General features: G+C 50.8%; 1 protein-coding gene and 1 non-coding gene across 4 annotated transcripts in view; one reads left to right on the plus strand and one right to left on the minus strand.

Annotated features, from left to right (window-relative positions):
• Window positions 1-394: 394 nt before the first annotated feature.
• On the plus strand, window positions 395-12,407 carry LOC101095709. Of its 2 annotated transcripts, none has more exons than XR_006590985.1 (6): window positions 395-530; window positions 1,196-3,215; window positions 3,802-3,967; window positions 6,267-6,361; window positions 6,654-9,436; window positions 10,827-12,407. It is a non-coding gene; the product is annotated as an uncharacterized LOC101095709 (transcript). The 2 variants fall into 2 exon arrangements; XR_002150727.3 differs by lacking the exon at window positions 395-530 and having other exon boundaries at window positions 1,291-1,430; window positions 1,563-3,215.
• Window positions 12,408-22,087: 9,680 nt separating this feature from the next.
• LOC101095943 (olfactory receptor 2C1) overlaps window positions 22,088-24,711 on the minus strand; it is a 41,900-nt gene continuing 39,276 nt past the window's right edge. For both annotated transcript variants that reach the window (XM_003998993.6, XM_045047589.1), the window contains one exon: window positions 22,088-23,396. In XM_003998993.6, the coding sequence (XP_003999042.3) occupies window positions 22,409-23,347 (939 nt within the window). In that variant the 5' untranslated portion in view covers window positions 23,348-23,396 and the 3' untranslated portion in view covers window positions 22,088-22,408. The remainder of the gene's footprint in view (window positions 23,397-24,711) is intronic.

Consider the following 24,711-nt stretch of genomic DNA (forward strand, 5'->3'; position numbering starts at 1 on the left):
TCCGTCTTCCGCATGAAACTAGGATAGCATTTATTACATTATTCCTCATCCAGAGAAGGTGCAGGAAGTAGAAAATCTGTGAGGCATGGGATACTTCTTCGAGTCCGTGACCTTGTGCTGAGGAGCTATGCCATGTGATGCTCCTGTTTTTGTTAAAAAGATCAATAATGCCTTCCATTTCTCTACTTCTAGCATCTTGGGCTGCATTACATGTAAAGTGATTATTAGTGAAGGCAGTTTAACTTCTTTGCAAGAAGAGTAACTTGAGTCCGGTTTTTATTTTAATATTTTTTAATATTTATTTTGGGGAGAGAGAGAGACAGAGTGCAAGTGGGGGAGGGACAGAGAGAGAGAGAGGGAGACAGAATCTAAAGTAGGCTCCAGGCTCTGAGCTGTCAGCACAGAGCTGGTCGAGGAGCTCAAACTCATGAACCGTGAGATCATGACTCCAGCCAAAGTCCCATGCTCAAGTCTTACACCCACCCAATTCTGCAATTCCTAGGAAATTTGGAACTTCTCCTACCCCACCGGTAGGTAAAATCTCAAGAGAATTTTGACAGGCTCTGTTTATGTCACATGCCTGCTCCCCAAGGTGGGTGGGGTGGGGTACTGTAACCAATAGCGCCACGAGATCCACTGGGCTAGAGAGGGACTCTTTCACAAAGGAAGAAGAGCCTGCATTCAAAAATAGAAAGGAATACTGGAGAATAAGAGCATACAGCAAACCAGTCATTTCTCATCCACACCATGTGTGTTCATGTGTGTGTGTGTGGTGGTGGTGGTGGTGGCGGCGGCAGGGGGGAGGGTGAAAGTGATGAAGAAGTTGAACTAGAGGCACCTTAAGAGAAGGTGGCAACTGGGAAGGTGGCTCCTGGCTTCCGGAGGGGAGGGAGGGCAGGGACAAGATCCCGATCTATGGGAAACAAAATAAAGTAGTTTGGAGAATTCATTAGCAAACACCATCTGGATGTGATGAAAACTATTTTGGTATTTCCAGTGCTTTAGATCCTTGGCTTGGATTGTGGAGGAAGCAAAGGAAAAGGACATAAAATGCATCACAAGAGGCAGAGGGAAGGAATAGGAGATAAATCTACCCTGTCTTTTCCCTTTTCTGCAGCCTCCCTTCAAAGCCTAGTCTTTCTCAACTCTGCATCTGCACCACTCTGGTATTCTCATGTGTCTCTTCTTTCACTAGTCTCCAGGAGAATGGCTTCCTACTGATCTGAGAAGAAATGGAATCTGCTCTCTAGAGTAGAAGCGGCTACCAGTGAGCCAGTTTGCTGAAGCCAGTCATGGCTGCAACAATGAGTCCCCAGGCATACCCATCCCCAAGTGAGGACTCCACAGAGGGACAGAAGTCAGCCCTTCCCAGCAATGGCTCTGACTCTGAAACTTCCCGCCAACGCTTCAGGCACTAATGCTCCCAGGAGGTAGCTGGCCCCCATGAAGGATTTAGCAAGCTCGGGGAACTCTGCTGTCAGTGGCTAAGGCCTAAGACACACTCAAAAGAGCAAATACTGGAGGTGCTGGTTTTGGAGCAGTTTCTCACCATCTTGCCACAGGAGATCCAGACCTGGGTGAGGGAGCAACATCCAGAAAATGGTGAGGAAGCTGTGGCTGTAGTTGAGGATGTACAGAGTGCGTCTGGGCAACAGGTGAGAACAGGCAACTCAGAACCTGGTGAGTTTAATTATGAAGTAGGGTGAGGAGCACAGCAATCCCATTGCTGGAGACGTGTTGAGAAATGCACAGTAGCCCCCCGCCACTCACCGCAAACTCTTAGCTATCTTGGGTTGGTCCCATGCCCTTCGTCTATGGGGAGGATTTCTCATTTGCTGAAATAATGTACACACTGATACAGTCAGTGGATGTTTAGGGTCCCCAATACAAAAGTTAAAGCTCAGAACAGTTCTCCAAAAGGCCAGGGAAAGGACACCGTCCCTCACTCAGGGGATCAGGAAAATTAGAGTTGGTGAATTAACATCCAGTCTCTCTTGCCGAAAGGTTCCTTGAGTGCAGATGCTATGGTTATGCAGTAAACAAAGTTGTATCAGAGCTGCTGCCACCAAGATTAAGGCATCAGTGCGGGATAGCGATGAGTTTCACACAGTGTGCGCTTGTCCAGGTAGGACTAGGTGTGAGATCCGGTCAGTGTCACGATCTTGTACATTTCGGGAGAAGGAGCCGTGAAAGGCACAGCACAACAGGAACGTGGCTTTGGTTGTGGGAGACTTGTGGGAATAAGGCAGCTGAGATCACAACCAGAGGTCCAGGAGAGGCACAGACTGAAGGAGGCGTGTGGGTCAGAGGAACGCCGTAGCCTGAGCACCTCTGGGCTCAACAGGAAGCAGCTGGCTGGGTGCGGAGACGGCATGCCTGGAACTGGAGGTACCGGTGTCCCCGGTGAGGAGGCAGACGTGTCCTTGGGCTGTGGGAGGGGGACCGGCGAGGGGCGTAGCATTTCACAGGACTGAGGATTGAGTGGTGTTGACATAACGTGCAGAGGGCAGAGAGCTTGGTGGGGACGCATCAGGGACAAAGCTGAGGAAGTTCATGAAGGATCCATGGCGTCGGGACAGTAACACCTGGGACGGCACGGAGAAGGGCCAGCAGTAGCACGTGTGTGGAGTCAGAGCTGGGACAGGTGAATGGCAGGAACCCCTACAGGTGAGAAGTCATCCTGCTCCAGTTCCCCTTGCCCTCTCCCTGTGGGGACAGTCTCTGTCTCTTGCGGCCCCTGGTGTTTCAGAGCCAAGCTCTTCACAGGAATGCGGACAGGACAGGAACGTGAGGGATAACACAGCCATGTGAAGCCTGTCTGGGGCGCGAAGGGCACCGTGAGCGGAGGGGAGGGAGAGCGGAAGCTGACGGCACTTGCCAGGACGCAGAGGCCTCTCCGCGCCACACTCCTCACTCACTCGACGGACAGGACACGTCATACACGGAGGACTTAATGAATGAAGGTGGCTCTGAAAGACACAAGTGGCTTTGAGGTGCCTGCCAGATGGCAGACACTGGGGATTGTGCAGTGAACGGGACAGGCGTGGTCCGTGGCCTGCTGCAGGCTACACTCCAGGAGGGACACAGACCACAAGCAAAGGAAGGAAGAGCCAGGAACGAGCCGGCTGATGTGATGGAGAATGACTGTGGGGCAGACGGAGAGTGGGCACCGCCTCTCCGGGCCGTGACAGAGGAGTGGCTGTCAGGAGCCTCAGGTGGCAGAGGGTGTGGCATGTTTGGCAGAGAAGGGAGGGTGGGAGAAAGGGGCTAGGCAAGAAGTGGGGGGACTCTGCAGAGTGTGGACAGAGCACGTGAGCCCGTGTTTTCAAAGACCTACTGGATTCTGTGTAGGCAGAGTGGATGGAGGGCCGGCAGCAGAGGAACGTGGCCCGAAGCAGGCTCATGGGTGCAGCCAGAAAGGGCTGGGGCGAGGGGACTTTGCAGCTGGCAGAAATGACCGGACTTGGTGCTCCGCTGGATGGGGGGTGGGGAGAGGGCAGGAGTGCTGAGGCCACAGCTTCCTACGCTGCAGGCTGACCTCACTTCGCACAGGTGTGACCACGGTTAGCACATCAGCCACGTCACCTCTGTGCTAGGCGCTTCCATTAACTCTGAATCGCTGGAGACCAGGGGATTGAGACCAACTTGTATTCTTTTTTTTTTTTCTTTTAATTACAGGGCCCTGAGAGTATTTTTCTTCTGCCTCCTTGGGTCTCACATTGTTTCCTAATGTCACTGTTTGGGCTTTTAAAGTCTCTTAGGCAGGAATTTGTAGTGACAGATGATGGGGTCTGTTCTCAGGTCCCAGATTCAGGGAAGGACTGGAAAGTGCTCAATGAGGAGACAGACCCTTGGGGACCAGCCAGAGAGTCACAGAGGTCCCACCTGAAACGGCGGGTTCATTCAGAGGGAAGCACTTTGACGGGGTCACGGAGCTCACAACAAAGATCAGGGAAACAGCCAGAAGGTGAGCAGAACTCTCTGCCCTCACCTGGGGCTGCGGAAGAACTCATTTTTTGGAATGAGCAGGTCTGAGCTGGAGTCTGCCCCAGTGTTCTAGATTAAATACCTTTGAAATGTACCCACAACACAAGATTTCAAATGTTAGCTGATGGTAATAGCACTTAGACAGGGGTGGAGATTTTTTATGTGTCTCCCTAATTCTCCCTTATTACAACTGATTCTGCTGCTTCTGAACCAGGAATATTAAAATCCGCACATGTGCCCTCACCTGCGTAGCAGCTCTTTGTATATTTGAAAACAAAACCCCTTTTCTCATCCAGCTTAACTTCATCCAAAACACATTTCTCCTGATTATTTTTGCCTTTCTTCCAAAGCTCTATTTTGGTTTTTGCTTCTCTTAAACTTTTTTAATCAAAAAACTGTTAAGGTGAAGTGAAATTCATGTAACAAAATTAGCTATGTTCAAGTGAACAATCCAGGTGTATTTAGCACACGCATTCAATTATACAATCACCACGTCTATCCAGTTCCAAGCATTTTCACCCCCTACAAGGAAACCATCTACCCATTTTGGAATTACTCCTCTTTCTCTCTACAGATTTGCCTGTTCTGGAGATTTCATAGAAAGGGTATGACCTTCCATGCCTGCCCCTCTCATCTAGCAGGTTTAAACCTGTATCACTAGTTCCATCCTTTTCGTGGCTAAATAATACTCCAGTGCATGGACAGACCAGGGCTCTTTCTGTATCTCTTGGAGTGAACCACTGTGGCTGCATACATTGAGACAGTCCACGGCCACTGCTGCCTCTTCTGCTTAATTGAAAGCGGCCATTGTAGGGTGCTCAGTAATTTGTAAAAGCCAGCTCTTTATTTAACCCACACCCTAGAAGAAAACATTACATCTTGACCCAGTTTCCACTGGCTACTTTTTGTTGAAACAGAAAATTGTCTAAGAGGAGTATTTGCTTTTGTGTTTTTTAAGCAAATGAAGCACTCAGTATCTTTGTAAACTCTACCATTTAGCAGTGATTTCTTTTTAATCCTTGGGAACATCACTGCTCTCTAGGATGTGGTTCCTGAGTCTGTGGGATCTGAGTGTGAAGAAGGTAAAAACTCACCCTGTGCCAGGTTCCACTCCCCCTGTTCACCCGTCTTCATGCTGTTCCTATCTCTAGTTCGGTGACTTCCTCAGGGCCACAAGCCTCTGCATCTCCTCTGAAGTTCTGTTCTTAAGTCAAAATAAACCATTTGTTTAATAGAATTCTTTTTTTCTTTAGCACTTATTTTTGATAGAGCATGAGCAGGAAAGGGGCAGAGAGAGGGAAGGAAACACAGAATACAAAGCAGGCTGCAGGCTCTGACCTGTCAGCACAGAGCCCAACATGAGGCTGGAAACCATGAACGGAGAGATAATGACTTAGGCCAAAGTCAGCCGCTTAACTGAGCCACCCAGGGGTCCCTGAAGTACAATTCTTGAAGGTGGATTGCTGAGAAATATATTATGTTGGCCTGAAAAAAAGTAAAAGGCTTCAATTGCCATGGTATTTTTAGGAGTTCTAGGGTCATCTCTTGATGGTGGGGCTCAGAGCTTCCCCCCTCCATTAAACTTTTTTTTTAATGTTTTTTATTTATTTTGAGAGAGAATCCCAAGCAGGCTCCACCTTTCAGTGCAGAGCCTGACATGGGGCTCAATTTCACACCGTGAGAGCATGACCTGAGCCAAAATCAAGAGTCGTTCACTTAACCGACTTAGCACCCAGGTGCCCCTAAACGTTTTTGTTTTTTTTTTTTTGCATAACATGCCCACAGCGCTTTAAAATTTATTTATTTTTATTTTTGAGACTGAGTGTGTGCCCAAGAGAGTGGGGGAGGGGCGGGGGGAATATCAAGCAGGCTCCAAGCTCAGCACAGAGCCTGACGTGGGGCTAGATCCCACAACCCTGGGATCATAACCTTAGATGAAATCAAGAGTCAGATGCTCAACCAACTGAACAACCCAGGCGCCCCCACAGTGCTTTAGAATGAAGAAAACCTTTTTGATAAAAGCTGTTATGCCAAGAATCTGCTGAAAGAAGCTTCTCGACATACACAGGCCACTGGCAACGGCAGTGGCCCTCAAACTCCAGTGTGCTCGGACTCACCCGGGGGTCGTGTCCAGGCACAGTGATTGGGGGCGGGCCCCAGGAATAGGCATTTGTGACGGGTTCCCAGTGCTGCTGCGGCTGACCCGGGAACCCCACTCAAGCCCCCGCTCTGGCTGCTCTGTGGCAGCCGCCCTCCAACTGAGGCTGTTTTCTTGCCAGCCTGGCTGACGGCACAGCCTCCCGGGAACCTTCCCTAGGAAAGGGGTCTTGGAGACCAGGAGACAGGCACTGCGCATGGGACAGCTGGGGCCCAGGTGAGCTGTGCTTGACCCCTGTTGTCTTTTGAGGTTCCCATTTCGCTTACTCTTACCCCCACGCCCCTTCACGTCGAGATGTCAGAGAGATCACGAGGTCATTCCACTGGCCTTCCTTGCGTTGTTTTCTGTCCACCTGTCGTCTTCACAAAGCTCTTTTCTCACCCTGATGCTTCCCTCAGAGGCCTGACGTCCCTGCCTCGCTTTGTGAGGCCTGTGGCCATGTCTCTGCCCCGCACCAGGCTAGAGCGGTGCTACTTAACGGTAGCAGCAGCCCCCGGTGTCGTTACAGGGAGCAGCCACGTGTGAAGACAGAGCTGCACTCCTCGGTCAGGAAAGGCGGATACACCTCGGCCCGGCACAGAGGGCCCTCCGCAGGGACATTTCACAGAGGAATGACAAAAACGACTCTCTGGGTAAGGATGCCTGTTCCCTCAGGCCCAGAGTGGAGGTGTTCATTTGTTCAGAGAGAGAGAGACTGGGAGACCGGAGAAACGAGACAGACAGAGGCAGACCACTGGGTCGAGGCAAGAAGGAAATAAACAGGAAGAGCCTGAGAGCAGGTATGAGACACAGAGACCGGAAGAAAGGGAAGGACAGGCCAGAGGGCTAACGACAGGGTGGACAGCATGCGAGTGGGAACGAGGGAGGGCGGGACACGAGAGCAGTGGGGGTGGAAGTGGGAGGTAGAGCAAGGGGCTGGGGGAGTGAGAGACACCAGGGGACAGCCAGCAGCAAGGAGGCACCGCCTGTGGGAGCAGCAGGCCGACCTGAGTGCACATGTGCTCACACACACACCTGAGGGCTGTCCTGAGGGGCTGAAGGGAAACTCAAGAGCACCCATGTCTGACCGCATGGGAAACTCAAGAGCACCCACGTCTGACCGCATGCTTCTGCGCCCAGGCCTTCAGGAGGCAGCCGGGCCCTTCGGACAGTCTCAGGACCATCGGCTCAAATCGTCTCTGCCCGCGCCCCCCACGCCGGGCTCTGTGCCGACAGCTCAGGGCCTGGGGCCTGCTGTGGGTTCTGTGTCTCCCTCTCTCTGCCCCCCCCCCCCCCCCCCCCCCCCGCTCACACTCAGTCCCTCTGTCTCTCAAAAATAAATACAACATTAAAAACAGTAAATCAGCTCTGCCCCTTCCGGGCTGCTCCTCAGAGCATCGGATTCAGGGAAGGGACAGATGCTCTGCAGCTGGCTCGGCCATGATGTCTCCTCCCTGCATGCTCCGGATCACGGAGAACACGCAGGGACCCTAGATACTCACCGCTGAGCAAGGAACGATTCTAAGAGTTCCACAAGTGACGATGGCTTGGAGGCCCATGAGACACCACTGAAAGGGGAAGGATAAGGGCGGGGTGACGCCCAGCAGCCAGAGGAAAGACAGGCACGGCCAGGGCTGCTGAGGAAACCAGGACGTTCCTGTCCGTTCTCAATGAACCTGAATGTTATTGGAAACTCCACGCGCACCAGCCAAGTAGCCGGCTGTGTGGGGAAGTTGCCCAGCTGTTGTGTGAACGTGGTCCCCGCAGCCTCTGGATCAACATGGAAGGAAGTTCCAAAGCCTCGGGGCTGTGCAAGGCCACAGCCCAGAACCTGTGCTTTTCAGGAGATGAAAGCTTTGCTGGCCTCACATGGCTCCTGTGGTTCTCCCAGGAGTAGGGCACATAGGGTGGGTGAGGCTCAGGGACCAAGACAAGACTCGTGAAGTGCAAAGACAGTGGAGAATGCAGGCAGCTACACATCTGACTGCAAGCAGCCAGCCCAGGACACCCACAGCCTCTTCCAGAGCCCTTTGCTGAGGACCTGTCTGCACTACTCCCAGTACTGATCACCTGTAGGAGAGAAGTCCCCCACTCTGGGTCTTGTCTTCTGGCTATAAACTGAAGATGGTTCCTGTTCCCTCCCAGGTGGGTGGACTTCGTCTATACAATGCTAAGATAGTAGGAGCCTGGGAATGAGTGCTGTATTGTCTATGAAAGGGGGTGATGTCCTAGCAGGTGTGGCTGGTGGAGGAGTCCAGAAGTTGGTCATAGTGGCTGGGAATGAGGTTCCACTGCAGCTGCAGGACAGTGGAGAAGAAGGGTGATCAAAGGTGTGGGGACGCAGTGGGTTAGACAGTGGCTTTGGGTTTCACTGAGAAGATGACATTTGAACAAAGATGTGAGGAGAAGCCAGGAGCCATATGGCTGTTCTGGGGGAAGAATGTAACCGAGGGAACAGGCCAGCACACAGGCCGAGGCTGCAGTGAGTCTGGGGAGGCGGCCATTGTGACCAGCACAGACCAAGAGAGGGTGAGCCTAATAAATGGTATCCGTCGCCAGATCACGTGGGGCAGTGCTACTGAAAATGACCTGAACTGAGACAGAGCATTTATGCCAAGCTCACATCGCTGCTGTGTCCAAGTGCACTTCTGTATCATTAACAACAAACCACCTGGCTTTTCACAGATAATTGACAAGCTCTAATGTAGGAGCTGGGACCCTACGTAAAGGACTTCGTAAGCACCTGATGTTTTCTCAGTGAAACGGGGTGGCCTTGCAGGGCTCTAAGCACACAGGGAGTCATTTTTAAATGGATCATGTTGACTCTTTCCATTTTTTTGGCTCAAGGCGGAGTAGTAAGGGTGAAGAGAAGGGCGTGCCCCTCAGAGCACCAGACCAGAGGTTAGAGCGCACTTGCTGAGGCAGCTTGAGACACACACAGGAGCCCTCACCGAACCAGCCCGTGGGCACTACAGTGAACATTATGTGCTGGGAGCTCCCGAGGAGCCAGCCGGCCTCACGCCCTTCTCAGCGGAGCACTGCTTCTTCCCATCTTGGGATGGGAGGTGCTGTGGTTTAGTTTCTCGCACCTACAGGGATGACAGGAGATCCTCGAGACAGGGATGGGCCAGTCAGGGCTACTCAACATCAGAGGCAGAAGTCGACAGAAGTGGTCTACAAGCGGCCACGTCCTCTCGCGAGCCACAAGCCCTCACAGATTCTCCCAACCATGGAGACAAGCATTACACTTACAGTGACATCACTCAAGAGAAATGAGTGGCATTCAGGATAAAGAACAAGAGTGCAGCTTTGGTAAATACTCCACAACCCCTTCTCCATTAGAGAGGATGCCCTTTCCAGTATGCTGAACGTGTCTGTTTTAGGAAAGACACCCACAGTGAGGTGGTTTCCCAGGGATGACAGCAGACGGTGGTGGCAGAGCTGGACAAACCAGCGTGGAACTTGTGGGGAAGTTACCCTTGCCCTGTGGGGCCCAGGCCTCCGTGATCTCATCGTGTGTCCCTTGTCCCCTAGCAGCAGGTGTGTGCTGGGGTGGAGAGACAGAGACTCCCCTGGCCATTCTCTGTAAAACTCAACTTCATGAGAAATTCCAGACTCATCAGAACAGCCAGACCCACAGGGCAGTGGCAAAAGAACTCTGGGAACAGGGCTTTCTGTGGACCCTAGAACAGTGTCGCACCAAGTTCAACTGCATAGTTGAGATACCATAAAGTGAGGGGAGACTGTTGCTGAGCCATACGTCCTTGATGAGGAAATGGATACCCTGTCAAGCTCCTGGGCCTCTGCACCCACGGTGGCAAGCAGTGCTATTCTTGGCCAAGAGGGAAGGGTTACGGAGTTTGTGGGGATAAGTCAGCAGAACGGGGAGCCCAGAGGTCAGAGAAGGGGCTATGTGGATGGTGCAGCCAGAGATGAAAAGGACTTCTGGAATCCTGGCCAGGGAGGTAGGAGACGTGACCTGCCAGTTCTGTTCCCACACAGTGCTTGTAGGAGTCTTGCCTCTGACGCACAAAGGACACAGGACCACCCAGAAGGCCTTAGCCTACCATTCAAGTAGGAGCTGCCCCTGCTACTGGTGTGGTTACTGCCTTGATGGATGACCTTCCACGGGCCAGGGAGTCTGGCTCTCTCAGCAGTGAGGCTGTTTCCTCTGCCCTTCAGGGCCCAAGTCCGTATCTGCCAGCCTCTTTCACAGAGCGCGTGTCATTTTTCCTGTACAGCTCCTTGTGTTGGCTTCCTCAGGTCAGGCCTCCAGCCCAGACTTTCCTCTTCCCTCCTCCTCTAGTATCCTCCTTTCCTGACAAAGTGTCTGCTGGTCAGGTGCTCGCAACACACTTTCTTCTCATTTGGGCCAAACTTGGGAAGGCCTTTGGTTAGGCTGTCAAAAATTGAGATCAAACCTGCAGACAGACTGGCAGGTGACACAGAGCTGGCCTCCCTACCTCAGTTTTGTCACTGTGTCCAAACATCCAAAAAGGGACAGAACAAGAGAAAAGTAGGTGGAATTTAGGGGTATTTATTTACCTGTGAACCCAGGGTTTGGAGCTTGAAAATATTACAACTGGAAAATGAAATTAGACTATTAATTAGTAGAAGACTGAATCCTATGATGTATTCCATGTAGATATTCTTGATGGTGCTTTAGTTGTAACTTTCCTCATTCCTGCCTGTCATTTTCCAGGGTCCAGCATGTTTCTGTTCTCTCAGGTCTTGAGATCACAAATGGAATTAAAAACGAGAATCAAAAATGGGAAGATCCAGAGGAGGCAGAAGTGAAGAAGGCCCTTTGGAGAAAGTCTAGTGGCCTTTTTTGCCACCCTGAGACCAAGAGAGACAGGAAGGGTGAGCCTATGCCGAGAGAGCCACATAGACGTTCTCCAGATGAGCGTGAGGGGACGGCCCCATCCCAGGACAGGGGGGTCAGCAGACACTCTGTGCTGGAGAGAAGGCCCGAGCAAATCTGAGCAGAGAAACCTGCTCTCAGGGATCTCTCTGTGGCCACCAGCCAGGCTCCGAACTGGAAAAAGCTTCTAAGTGTCAGGAATGTGGGAAAAGCTGTAGCCGAGGTCATTACCTTGTTCAGCATCGGAGAATCCACACGGGACAAAAGCCTCACAAGTGCGGCGAATGAGGGAAAGGCTTCAGCGAGTGCTTCGACCTCACTGCCCATGCAAGGACGCACACGGGGGAGAGACCCTACCGCTGTGGGCAGTGTGGGAAAAGCTTCAACCAGAGGTCTGGCCTCAGTGTCCACCGGATGACCCACAAGGGGAAGAGACTTACCAGTGCACCGTCTATGCGAAGAGCTTCAACAACAGCTCCCAGCTCAGCGCTCACCGGCGAGCCCACGCCCGGCGGAGCCCCCACTCCACTGGCCCTTCACTCCAGTGAAGAAGCTTCGGCAGCAGCTCCCACTCCAGTGGCCACCAGAAAACGTACACCGGGGAGAAGCCTCACAACTGCTTTGTGTGAGAGAAGCTTCGCTAAGCTCCGTGCCCGCATCTGCCATCAGGGGGCACACGAGGACGACACCTCACATCGCCAGGAAGGGAAACACGGTACGGGGCTGAAGAGCCAACAGGCCAATTCCGTATGTTGACAGGTCTCCTGGAGGTTCTGTCTGCTCACGGAGGCTTCTGCTAGCCAGTCCCAGGCTCCCAGGCGCAGCAGGAGACTCACAAGTGGACCTCGAGAACCTCGGGCAGGAGTAGCAATCGGCGTGAGAACGCCGAGCTTGCTTTCCCGGTCTGCCTGTGACCCGCAGTCCCGTGTCACCGTGGACTTCATCTGCTCTCAAGAAAGGGGGCTGCGGGATCCAAAGTCCTGCCAGAAATCGAGGGTAACCGTGTTCCGAACAGAGGATAGGTGGCTAGGGGCCTGGGAAGTGTTCCTGGGGCAGGTCAGGGGAGAAATTTTCCCTCATGGGAAGCACATCTCGAAGTTAACCGCCTAGATGTTTCCTAACCCAATAATGACCTGTAGGCATCTGCTTGCAGGAACGTCTACCTCCGAGTCGATCACTGCTGTGTATCCCAGTCACCCAGAGAAGACGGCAGAGCTGGAAGGATGGCTCAGGCCACCAGGTACTACTACTCTAAGTGACTTAATCTCAGAGCAAGTGTGACACCTGGGTTCCTCTAAGATTTCTCCCATGTATGGCCCCGACCCAGGTTCCTGCTTTCTGGTCTGGTACAGTTAACGGTTGCCACAGGTTCATACGCGTCACTGTTTCTGAAGAACATAAAGGTGTTTCTCTCTCCGCTGTTGGCCTTTGGTCTGAATTCTCGCCATCAGAAACTTCATCCTCCTACAGATCCCACAGAGGGATCCAAGGGCAGCGCCTGCTTTGATGCAGCAGAATGTGCAGAGAAGCAGCGGAACTGGGTTGGGAGGGTTTGCACGGTCACCGAGACGGACAGCAGAGGAGTAAGGAAAACCGGCACAGGAGAAGGAACGTGGGGTGTGAGAAGCATCAGGAACCAACCTAAAACACTACTTCTGAACAGTGTCCTGCTTCTTGCCTGTGCACATGAGGCGTTAAGACCTTGTCTAATTATGGTGACTAGGGTCCCAGTCAGGGATTCAGACTCTGAGGCATTGAACATGAGAAAGAAGGAATATTCTGTCAAAGCCAAAAAGCTGACATGTATTTTTAATTTTAGTGAACAAGGATGAGGAAAGCAACATGTAAGAATGTACGTCATGCTCCCTCCAGTTGAGCCTGGCCTGGGCACCCCACATGTCCTGCACACACTGTCCTCGAGCATGGCCCTTGCGACAGGCCACGCAGGCCAGTTTCCAGAGTCACAGGCTACGCTCTGGAAGGAAAAAACCAAAATGTCTTCCGAGAGCCTGGGTGAAGGCAAAGAGATGGGCTTCGGTGTGACCCGTTGGACTTGACCAGAGATGCATGGTGGGGAGGGGGAGACAGGCCGAGGTGGATCGCTCACAGAGGAGCTTTAGATGCCCACTCAACTTGGGTCTGGTTAAGGAGGAAAGTAGTTAAGGTCCATGGAAACAATGGTGGAGGGCCCAGTGAGGCCTCACTCACAGGCTCCTCCCACTGCAGGGTGTGCTGGGGCCAAGGCATCATGGGCAACTGCTGACTCCTTGAATTGTCAGAGGTAGAGGTCACCTCCTCCCTCCAACGGTTTCATGCTCCAGTCCGCCGGGCACAGGAAGGAAGACAGTGGGAGAGTTCCAGACCCTGGCCTGTCAGCTACCCCACATAGTCTGGAGGAGACTGTAAGAAGCAGAGAATACATTCATTTATGCATTCATTCGGGAAACACCTGATTCCCTATAACATACCAGGTTATGTAGCAGCCAGACACAAAGCAGTCAATGGAGCAGACACTGTTTCTTCCAGAATCTCATGAGATACCTCCAAAGTACCAGCACCAGTGGGCAGCACCACCTAACTCCAACACCCCCACGATGTGACAGGGCCTGTCTTCCGAGTTGTCAATCCAACCTCCTCCCTATGTTCCCCCAACCCCACGTCGAGCGGCTGTTTCTGTTCCTTCCTTCCTTTCACTTCCTACGTCTGACACCTTACTGCCCACCTCCATGGACTAACACGGCCTGATCGCCGCACTCCCACTGGAGAATGAATTTGAAGTAGGTGTACACGAGGTAACACCTTCAAGACTACAGATCTGCTCTCAGGTGTAGATGACCCTCCTGGTTTGGCTCAGCCCTTCCTAAGACCATGAAGAAGCCGCTGTACCCCCTGTATAGGAAATACTGGGACTCTCCGCGCGGTTCCTATATCCCTCACTGAAACATCTCAACTACTGACCTCATTCCCTAACGGACAGGATTCTTTTTGCAAGGACTGCTGACCATTCCCGTACAGAGGACCCAGTCTTCTCACACCCAGAGAAGCAGGCCAAAGCCCACAGATGCCCTGCTTCCCACTCACCTGCTGTGGTTCCTCAGCTTAAGGAGCCAGATGGGTGGCCAGAGCCAAAGCTGAGCTGGGCCTCTCCGCCTCCTTGCCCCACTTGCCTTTCCTCTTGCCACCTCTTCTAGGTCTCTCTCGTGAGGGGAGTGCCTTTCCAGCCAGTGTGGGAACAGCCGGGGACTCCGGGGACTGGAGCGTGCCCATTTCACCGCTGACCTCATCACACGCAAATCCTCGGCTTTGCCCATCGTCAGCTCCTGCCTCACAGTCCTGCCGCTCACCCCGGGCCCCGCTCCCTGGTGGACAGAGGGGACAAAGCATTCTCTACTCGTGGAGAACACAGGACTCTAGCAGGTCGCCTCACCTGTCCCCGTGGTAGGGGAGTGCGCCTCAGGGAAGGAACTCTGTGACGCCCTGCTCTGGCAGAGGAGGAAGTTGTGCTCCTGAAGCCGCTCAGGCGTGTTCCATGTACTTGGCCGTTCTAGTGGCACCTCTGGAGTTTTTCCAGAAGTTTGAGATTTACTGAATATCCCAAGTAACGCCTGGGTTTCCTGGGAGGCCCCATGCATACTATCCTAGGTTAGATGTGCATGGAAATTGAGATCACAAGGCTGGACTGTGAATGGGGGTCAAGTCAATTCCAAAACCTTTACTTACACACATCTTTCATTCTGAGCGATCTTTCTGGTCAACACTTTGTGTGGAACCTCAGGACACAGACCTTCTACTGCACGTTAGCACCGGCATGGTTGTCTTGAGGTGCCAGAGGCCTGGGCCCCCAGGTGGGCAGGCACAGCCGAGGCTTCATTTCACACCCATTACCGCCAACACTCCCAGATGTGCCCCGTACTGGCACCAGAGGAAGAGCTAGGTATTCTGGTAGAGATCAGATACGGTGCCTAAGAAGCTTTTACAGCTGAAGGTAAGGTGGTTGAAGCAAAGAGAGCCACCAGAGACCTCATGCGTAAGAGAGCATGCTCACACTCGCCCCCTGCCGTCGAGGTATTATCCACTGGGGGCCATCCATGGGTAGCATCGGGCACTGTTCACTGGAATCCCCGGGTGGGACTTTTTATGAGTCAAGCCTTGACCCAGATACAGGACATAGTTGCAGAAGCTGACACATCCCACATATGGTTGCTAAACCCTCTGGTTTCTGGGGTGGGCCGGGCACAGTGGGGCCTCACCCATGCACCCGGTCTCCCTCACCCTCTCATTCTGGCTTCTTAGCTGCTGCCTCAAAGCTGGGCTCTGGAGCATCTCACACGCATTTCCATTCCTTCTCAACTGACAAGCCACCTGACATGTCCAAGTGTTTTGTTTTTTTTTGTTTTGTTTTGTGATGTTTTTTGAGAGAGAGCGAGCGAGCTCGCATGTGCCCATGGGGGACGAGCAGAGGGAGGGGAGAGTCTCTGCAGGCTGATCCTGCCGGAGCTGTCATGGAATGAAGCTTTGTGAGGGAAGACCACACAGAACTGTGAAGCCTACATTCGCAACCAGACATCTGTACCCTGAGCCGCTAGTTTCCTGGTCCCGATTCTGGTCATGACACAACTACAGGGTCATGTCTAGGATGTCACAGGCACTGATAAACTCTCGTCCCTGATCCTTCCTGCCTCTCCCCTTCCAGCCTGAGACTCTGTATCTCACCATTTTCTTCAAAGAGTTGGGCTCCCTTTCAAGGCCCCATGGCCCGCGCAGTCTGAGAGGAGTTGTGTCTGGTTCTTCTCTTGGGAAAGCCCCTGGCCATGGGCTTCATGGGCTCTCCTTATGGGAGAAGCTCTGCGACTCCCCACACAACCACAGGGCTGCCGGCTCTTCTCGGAGCACACACACCATCACCTGGACAAAACCCCATCACTGCCACCTTCCCGTCCCGAGAGAGATCATCCACGGGCCCAGGGAAGAAAGGTGTAGTGTAGATTCCTGGACGGCCAGAGCTAAGTTAAAGACGAAAATAAGGAGGCGGTCAGGGTGGCTGGGTAGAACAGAAGGTCAGGAACCCAGAGCCACATCTGGCAGTGGCAGAGAGCACTTCAGAGGCCCATCTGCTCAGGGCGGTGCAGGGAAGTCGGTGGCAGCCCCAGGCAGAGCCCCGCAGCTGACACCCGGCCGTGCTGCCCTCAGCCCCCAGCTGGCCTTGCTCTGGCCCTCTCCTGACCAGAAATCCAGTCACATCCGTCTGCTTCGGGGAGGACACTGAGGACGCAGCCCAAGTTCTCACAGCCTCCTGGGCATGCAGTCCCTGCATCTGAGGGCAGAGGGTCTCATTCACAGAGCCTGCTCAGTCAACATAACCTGCAGGGCAGAACCAGTTCCATTTACAGGGGACAACTACCTCCCGTCCTTCATCCTTGGGAACAGAGACCTACTGAAAGCTCAGCGACTGTGAATGTCCAACCCTGCTGTCCACCCACCACCCTGCCCGCAAAGGGGAAAGACAGCCTGAGCTCTTGGGAAAACTAGCACCAATGCCAATCAGGAAATAAACAAGCATGTAAGCAGCAAAGGGGAGACCGAGTGGCTCGGTTGGTTAAGCGTCCGACTTTGACTCAGGTCATGATCTTGCGGTTTGTGAGTTAAGGCCCCAAGTTGGGCTCTGTGCTGCCAGCTTGGAGCTTGAAGTTGCTTCAGATTCTCTGTCTCCCTCTCTCTCTGCCCATCACCCGCTCATGCTCTCTCTCTCTCTCTTTCAAAAATAACATAAAAAAAGAAGAATTAGAAATGCTATTTGTAAAGCATCTAACTCCATACTTGGCACGTAAAAGGTGCAGAGTAAATGGTCTGTGGTGGTTAGAGAATCTCCATCTTACAGGAGTTTCTTCATCACATTCACCAACTGACATGTATTTAGATTTAAATTCTGTCATTCTCTTGCAAGAATGTAAGGTTCTTAGAGAGCAGGGAATTGGTCTGGTCATTGCTGAATCACATCACCCCCAGTCTTTTGCTTGATGTGTATTATTATATTGCAAATGAATGAATGGTGAGAAATACAAGACTGGGGTCAGTCAGTCTTGATTAACTGCCTAGGTGTCAAGTACTTAAGCATTTATGAAGAATATAAAAGGAGATGAAAACTGGGCAGAGATGTCTCTGACATCTGACTCTCCCCCACTTCCAGTACTAACGCTTGAAGCAGGATTTCTGTACCTCAGCACTACAGACATCTTGGGCCACACAGGTCTTTACTGTGGGTGAGTGGGAGGGAGCATCCTGTGCACTAGAGGATGGGTAGCTGCATCCCTAGCCTTCACCAACTAGAGGACACGGAGGTCCCCCTGAGCTGTAACTCGACAAATCGACTTCATTGTTACCAAATGCCGTTTTGGGGCAAATCGTCTCTGGTTAGGAACCCCTGTAGGGACAATCATTAAACCACGCTGGTGTAAGAGTCTTTATCTGTCCACCTGGTCTTTCTACAAAGCAGATCTGAACTTCTTTCCTTTCTACAAATTGAGTCCGATTGTATAACTACTCTGTCCCAAAGCCCTGGAGACTTCCTGTTGCCGCTGACATAGGCCAAGAGATACAAGCTTGCAAGGCTGTCCTCGGGACTCAAGGCCCAGTCTACCCCTCCAGCCTCACTGTCCACTATCCTATATACATTTTCCAACCAGCACAGGTGAACCACTCTCGGTCCTAAAACAAACTGGCTCTGTGCTTTCTGGCCGTAGTGCCTTGGCCTGCGAAACTTCTGCTTAGAACACTTTTCGCAAGTTCCAATGCACTCTTTCCACAGCAACTGAACACAAGGGGTTGCAGGTCTCCAGCCATCCCAACCGGGGAAAGAAGGGTAGCTGAGCCTAGAAACATAGAAAGAAATGCCCTCAAGGAGAGCACCACCACAAGGCAGAAAGTCCACAGGATGAGTACCGGCACCGGCACCACCACCCCCCCCCCCCACCTTCTTGAACCCTCCTCATGCTTTCAACTCTTCGGCCCTGTCTCCGACTCTCTCTCTCCAGGCGCCTTATCTAACTCTACCTAATACCACGATGTTTCTGGCGGATTTGTCTTCTCCACGAGTTCGAGAGCTGAGGGCAAGGAGTGTGCCTGAGTGGCCTTCTGAGGCAGTAGGGCCTCGGGGAACGAATGTTTTCTCAGCGTAAATCGCAAGGACAAGAGGCTCAGGGCCTTTCAAAGGCCTCTCCCCTGGGAAACGTCCGGACGGGGACCCCGAAGGGAGACGGGCTGGGACGCCGGCTACCTCGTCCCCACGCCTCCCCAGAGGGGCGAGGTCCCGGAACACGGCCAGTCGGTGTCTTCGCGTCCCGACACCCAGGTCGGGAGATGACAGCTATAGGGGGACCAAAGGGGGACAGCTATGGGGAGCAGCGCCGGGGACCAAAGGAAGAGGAAAAGTCAGCTTCACACGAGCCACTCACCGGCCACGCCACCTTTTCCCTCCGCGCTGAACCAGAAGCTGCCGCGGGGCATGCCGGGACTTCCTGAAGCCCGGACGCAGGCGCAGGAGCTCAACCCAAAAAAAAAAGAGCGGGACAGAACACGCAAGCGCGGCCTAAAGGACATTTCCGTTTCTCTGGTTCCGCCTCCCACTAATCGACAGCAGTCTTCACCAGTGAATGGACAGGATCCTCTTGACGTCACGCCCTGGGACCATTCATGGTGTTGGAGAGGACGCGGGGTGGGGGCGGGATTTGGGCGCTGGTTAACGCTCTCCTATTGGTTACTGCTGTTATGTTGGCCAGGTGGTTCTGCTTGTTACACTTTGACGGGTTCTCTTTCTAACCTTGGTGTTGCTCAGTGGGTTTTTCACATGTGACAGCGACAGTGATCAAAAACCGTCACGCTAGCGGTATGCTAAGCCCCGTTGTAAACACGTTCATACTAAGTAATCCTAACAACCATCCTATTGAGTCGGAAATGTTAACTTTAGGCAGGGAGACCTAAAGGACCTTCAGGGAGGTAGGATGCACCTACAAGTGGGAGGCTGAAGAAGCAGCAGCAGAGGAATTTGGGGGGTGGGTGGGAAAGGATGAGATAAATGTATTCTGGACCTGCCGGCCTAGATGCCATGCGTGCAGTCTCACAAACTTTCTGATAAGGTCTCAATAAAAAGCCAGGGACAAAAATCCTCAGCGGCTACCTAGTCGGGACCCCTCTCACTCTCGAGAGCTTCATACTTTCCTTCAATAAACTCTATCACTCTGTGTCTTTGCCCACTCTGTTGTCCACGAGATTCATTCTTCGACTCTATGAGACAAGGACCGGCGTCTCTCCCACCCTCCTGTAACACTATGAAGTCAATAGTATTACTATTTTCATTCTCTAGAAAGGGAAACCAAGACAGTTTTCAAGTGACTGCCTAAAGACAGAAGTAGGGCTAGAACTCTCTTCCAACCCAATGTTTTCTTCCCTGTTTCATTTTTTAATATTCCATGAGTACCAAATCATTGTCATATTAAAAGGAAATCTCTCGGGGCGCCTGGGTGGTGCAGTCAGTTAAGCGTCCGACTTCAGCCAGGTCACGATCTCGCGGTCCGTGAGTTCGAGCCCCGCGTCGGGCTCTGGGCTGATGGCTCAGAACCTGGAGCCTGTTTCCGATTCTGTGTCTCCCTCTCTCTCTGCCCCTCCCCCGTTCATGCTCTGTCTCTCTCTGTCCGAAAAAAATAAAAAATAAAAAATAAAGGAAATCTCTCTGTTCCTTTTTTCACAAGCAACACTCTCTCTATATATAGAGGAAATAACTGTTACTTGTGTGTTTATCTTCCTGTACCTGCATACACAACTTTGCCCATTTACTTTATCTTGAAGTTTTCCTATTTCAATATATCCACCGCATTTTCATTTTTAGTTGCTGTGTTTAGTCATGTACCATAATATAATCAATCTTCAATCATTTCCATTTTGGTGGACATTGAAATACTTTCTTGATTTAAAAATATGTTTATTTATTTTTGAGAGAGAGAGTGTGTGAGTGGGCTAGGGGGCAGAGAGAGAGGGAGGCAGAGGATCTGAAGCCGGCTCTGTGCTGAGCGCAGACAGTCAGATGCAGGGCTCAAACTCACAACCATGGAATCATGACCTGAGCTGCAGTGGGAGGCTTAACTGACTGAGCCACCCAGGGGCCCAACTTTCCTAATTTTTTTTATATGTGTGTGTTATCCTCGATTGGGATATTCTGGATATATTTTGAAGAGGGAGCTGATAGATTGGGATGTGGAGTTTGAGGGAAGTAACGGTGGAGTCTTCTCTATGGTCTCTGCCTTTACTCTGGCCTCTCCATCCTTCCATCATTTATGAAGACACTGGTAGCTCATTGAAGGGGTTTTCTGGATTGGGATATAAATGAAAAGAGGTGGGTTGTGAAATAGACTGATAAACCTCCCTAGTAAACAATTACACTTTGATTAAATATGACACTGAGCAGTTTTCACTAAACATTCTCCCACATATATTACCTGTTCGGTCCTTACAACGTTGCTCCTGGCTATTGTATTCATTTTATAGATGACGAAAGGGAGTGCTGGAGACATCATATCCACTAGCTACCATATCTCATCAATTGCAGAGTACACCAAAATGCCTCTTAGCTCCAATTATTATGAATTTTCTAGGTTATCTGCTGCCTCCTATTCCAAGGGCAGGGTACCTAGACAGCTACATTGTTAGGAGTGAGAGAGCGCATGCACAGAGTGATTGTGGGAAGAAACCCAGCATGGCAGTTCGCTTTTCCTCCTCCAATCCCCTGTGTTTTATGAGCCCCTAACATCAAGTTAGAGTCGAAATATTCTGTATTTTTGATAGGGATACCTGAATTGCTCCAAAGTGTTTAAGGAATCCCTATTTTCCTATTGTTTTCTCCCAAGTTATTTAGTAATTAAGAATATGACTGCCCAGTCCACTTGGGGGTTAAAGTTCTCATAAATGAATCCACTGGTATTCTAGTTTATAAATTCCCTTAGGAGCTTAGTTATTGTGATCGTATCTTCTGAGAACTTCATCTACTCTAAGTGTGCTGATAAATAAAAACTGTGAACTTGCCAGTCTCAAGACTCTAATAAATGACCAGGATAATGCCAGGAGAGACACACTTCAAATACTACTGAGTGGAAAATTGAGAATATAGGTCATGGCTCCCGTCTACAACTGGAAAAACCAATTCACGATGGGAAAATATAACTAGATGTCTTTGAGGGGAGGCATTTCAGATATGTGGAAAGGGGGATATTTGTCATTATTTATTTGGCATTGTCCAAGGGACAGGATAACTCCGAAGTGGTAAACCTAAAAGCGGTTCATTTCACAAGTTTAATTCGACTGCAAAACTAGATCTGGAGGCAGAGGACATGCTTTATAGATAGATGATTTTTTTTTTTTTTTGGTGCTCAAACTTGCTTAAGGAATCTCAGAGCCTCTCATAATCCAGCAACCATACTAATATATCCAAATGCTGGTAGCAAGTCTCAGGGTTGGGTCTTAGGAGGAGCCAATTTAAACAAATAGGTTTATTTGAGAGAAAAATAGTCTTTCTTTATTCACATTAAATATTAGATGAAGCAGAAGGTGGGAGGTAGACATAAAGGACAGGGTAAGTAAGACGACAAAGGAACATATAGGTAGGAAGTATGGGTAGACAGACGGGCATACTGGGAAGAGAGAAGGAGAGATGAGAAAAGTGATGAGTGGATATGGTATGAAGATGAATTGTTTGAATTTTCACTTGGGGTTAATCATATCTGGCTTGATTTTATCAAAGCATAGCATCATTGTATATAGATATTGCAAGTGGCAGTGCTTTTTAAAGAAAAGTACAGTGGGGCGCCTGGGTGACTCAGGCTCAGGTAGTTAAGCATCTGATTTTGGTTCAGGTCACGTTCTCGCGGTTTGTGAGTTCGAGCCCTGCGTCGGGTTCTGTGCTGACAGCTCGGAGCCTGAAGCCTGCTTCGGATTCTGTGTCTCCCTCTCTCTCTGCCCCTCCCCTGCTCGCTCGCTCTCTCTCTTTCTCTCTCTCAAAATTAGATAAACATTAAAATTTTTTAAATAAAGAAAAGCATAGAAATCTCTAGAAATATAAAAATATGTAATATTTTATTACATGTAACAAATAGTATGTGGATCATAGAGACAGTGAGCCAGGTCTGTACTAAATCAACAACCCGTGAGCTGTTGATGGGACACATCTACTCCGTAACCTGTAGTCCATGGGATGTTTAGTGACCAAGTGTAGAGTATTAGAAACAACACTAGCCATGCCTTAACAGCTTAGGGCTACTGGGAACACGTCTTGGCTGTAGTAGGGTTACTCCTCCTCATGTTCATCTGGCCAGAGCGAGAATGAGAAAAAGTGTGTAGAGAAGAAGAGGGGATACATGATGGAGCTTTCCCTGCTCTCAGCCGAATTCTCTTCCCTTTCCCAGGAGCCTCCTCAGTGCCGCCTTTACCTCCTTGTTTCTCAGAGTGTAGATGAGAGGGTTCACCATTGGCGTGACCACAGAGTAGAAGAGGGAAATGAATTTGCCTTGGCCCTGGTGGCTGGTCTTAGCCGGAAGGAGGTACCCGTAGATAGCTGACCCATAGAAGAGGAGCACCACCACCAGATGGGAAAGGCAAGTATTAAAGGCCTTTCTCTGTCCCTCAGCTGAGCGGATCTTCAGCACTGCCCGAGCTATGGAGCAGTAGGAGATCAGGATGATGCTCAGCGGGACGGCAGTGAAGAAGGTGCAGACACCATTGAGCACGGCCTCGTTGAGACTTGTGTCTCCACAGGCCAGTTTGATCATGGCAGGCACCTCACACAGGAAGTTGTCCACCCTCCGGTGCCCACACAATGGGAGCTGGAGAGTGAACGTTGACTGGATCATGGAGTTGCTCAAGCCGCCCAGCCATGCAATGGCAGCCAGCAACCGGCAGAGCCGAGGGCTCACGATGACGGTGTAGCGCAGGGGCTGGCAAACTGCCACATGGCGGTCGAATGCCATCACCACGAGCAGGATGCACTCAGTGGCCCCTAGCCAGAGGAAAACATAGAGCTGGATCACACAGCCAGCGTAGCTTATAGTCTTATCTGGTCCCCATAAGTTGGTCAGCATTTGGGGGACCGAGCTGGTAGTAAAAGCGAGGTCCAGGGAGGAGAGGTTGCTGAGGAAGAAGTACATGGGGGTGTGGAGCCGGGCATCCAGGCAGGAGAGCAGGATGATGGTCGAATTCCCAACTAGGGTCAGCGAGTAAGAGAAGAGAATGACTATGAAAAAGACGATCTCCAGCTGGGGATGGTCAGATATACCCATCAGGATGAAGCCCTCTGAAAAGCTGTTGTTGGCCTCTGCCATTCTGCTTGTTCAGTCACTTGAAGAGTCTGTCCGGGGAGACGGCCACTTGCTGAGAGAAAAGCAAGTGAAAAAGAAGGATAAGGCTGCTCTGCATGAGAGAGGGTCCAATAGTTTTCTGGGCATCAGATTTAAGTACCAATTTAATTTTTATGACCGCAAAGGTTCGTGCAATCCCCACCCTCTATCGGTATCACATGAATGGAAATGTTACGTCACCCAGATGGTGACCACGAGCTATTGCTGTAATGAAAGACGTGCCTTATGAAGAAGCAGGGGATTAGGGATCTTCAGTTCAGCACAGTGGTTACAAGGATGGAGGGAACTGACCTTAGAATTACATGTAGAAATTCTTTAAATACACATTTCCCTAGCCAAGGTTTTGATATGCTCAGGGGAGGGGGAAGCAGACCCGCTGTCTGGAAAAGCCCTCCAGAAGTTTCTGATGAACATTTCCCCCTCTCCTACATCTCCCCCCCCTCCATGGTGAAAACTCCTGATCCAGAAAGATGAAGTGTGAAGAAGAACATGATGAGTCTATAAAATCATGAAAAAAAAAAAAAAGGCGGAAGAGTGAAACAGACTTATTCACCAAACACAGATGACAAACATGTAAGTTAAGAGGAGCTAAAAGTAGGGCTTCAAATAAACAAAGCTTCACATAAGCCTAAGTAAGTTTAGGTGGAACAGACTAAAGAAATAAACAGCACTTATCCAAAATGGGGTTATTTCAGCTAATCGGAACCCATTATTAGTAAAGGAAACTAGAAGATCTCAAAGGATATCCTTGACCCTTTGATGTATAGGACCCCATGCTCATGTCTAAACTATGGAGTAAGTCTTACCATCTCACACACAAAAAATAGCTCTTATTAATAATGGGCCCATTAGCATTTCCTTTGGGTATGACCTAGGCTTTGTTGAAAATCATAAGCCAAAGCCCTTTTACCTTCTTTAATAAATAAAGCAAACCTGGGGCGCCTGGGTGGCTCAGTCAGTTAAGCACCGACTTTGGCTCCGGTCATGATCACACGGTTCGTGGGTTCGAACCTCACGTCGGGCTCTGGGCTAACGGCTCAGAGCCAGGAGCCTGCTTCGGATCCTGTGTCTCCCTCTCTCTCTGCCCCTTCCCTGCTTTCTCTCTCAATCTCTCTCTCTCTCTCTCTCTCTCTCTCTCTCTCTCTCTCTCTCTCTCTCTAAAATAGAATAAACATTTAAAAAATTTTAAAAACTAAATAAAACAAACTCAAGAAGAAAGCAGTCTTTGAGGCAGCTGTCCTCATCTGGACACTGAAGACTGGGAGCAAATTCTCTTCCTCTTTCTCTGGACCAAGATGTGTTCCACAGGAACCCTGGTTGCCACACCC

Source organism: Felis catus, chromosome E3 (assembly GCF_018350175.1).
Source record: "Felis catus isolate Fca126 chromosome E3, F.catus_Fca126_mat1.0, whole genome shotgun sequence".
NCBI lineage: Eukaryota > Metazoa > Chordata > Mammalia > Carnivora > Felidae > Felis > Felis catus.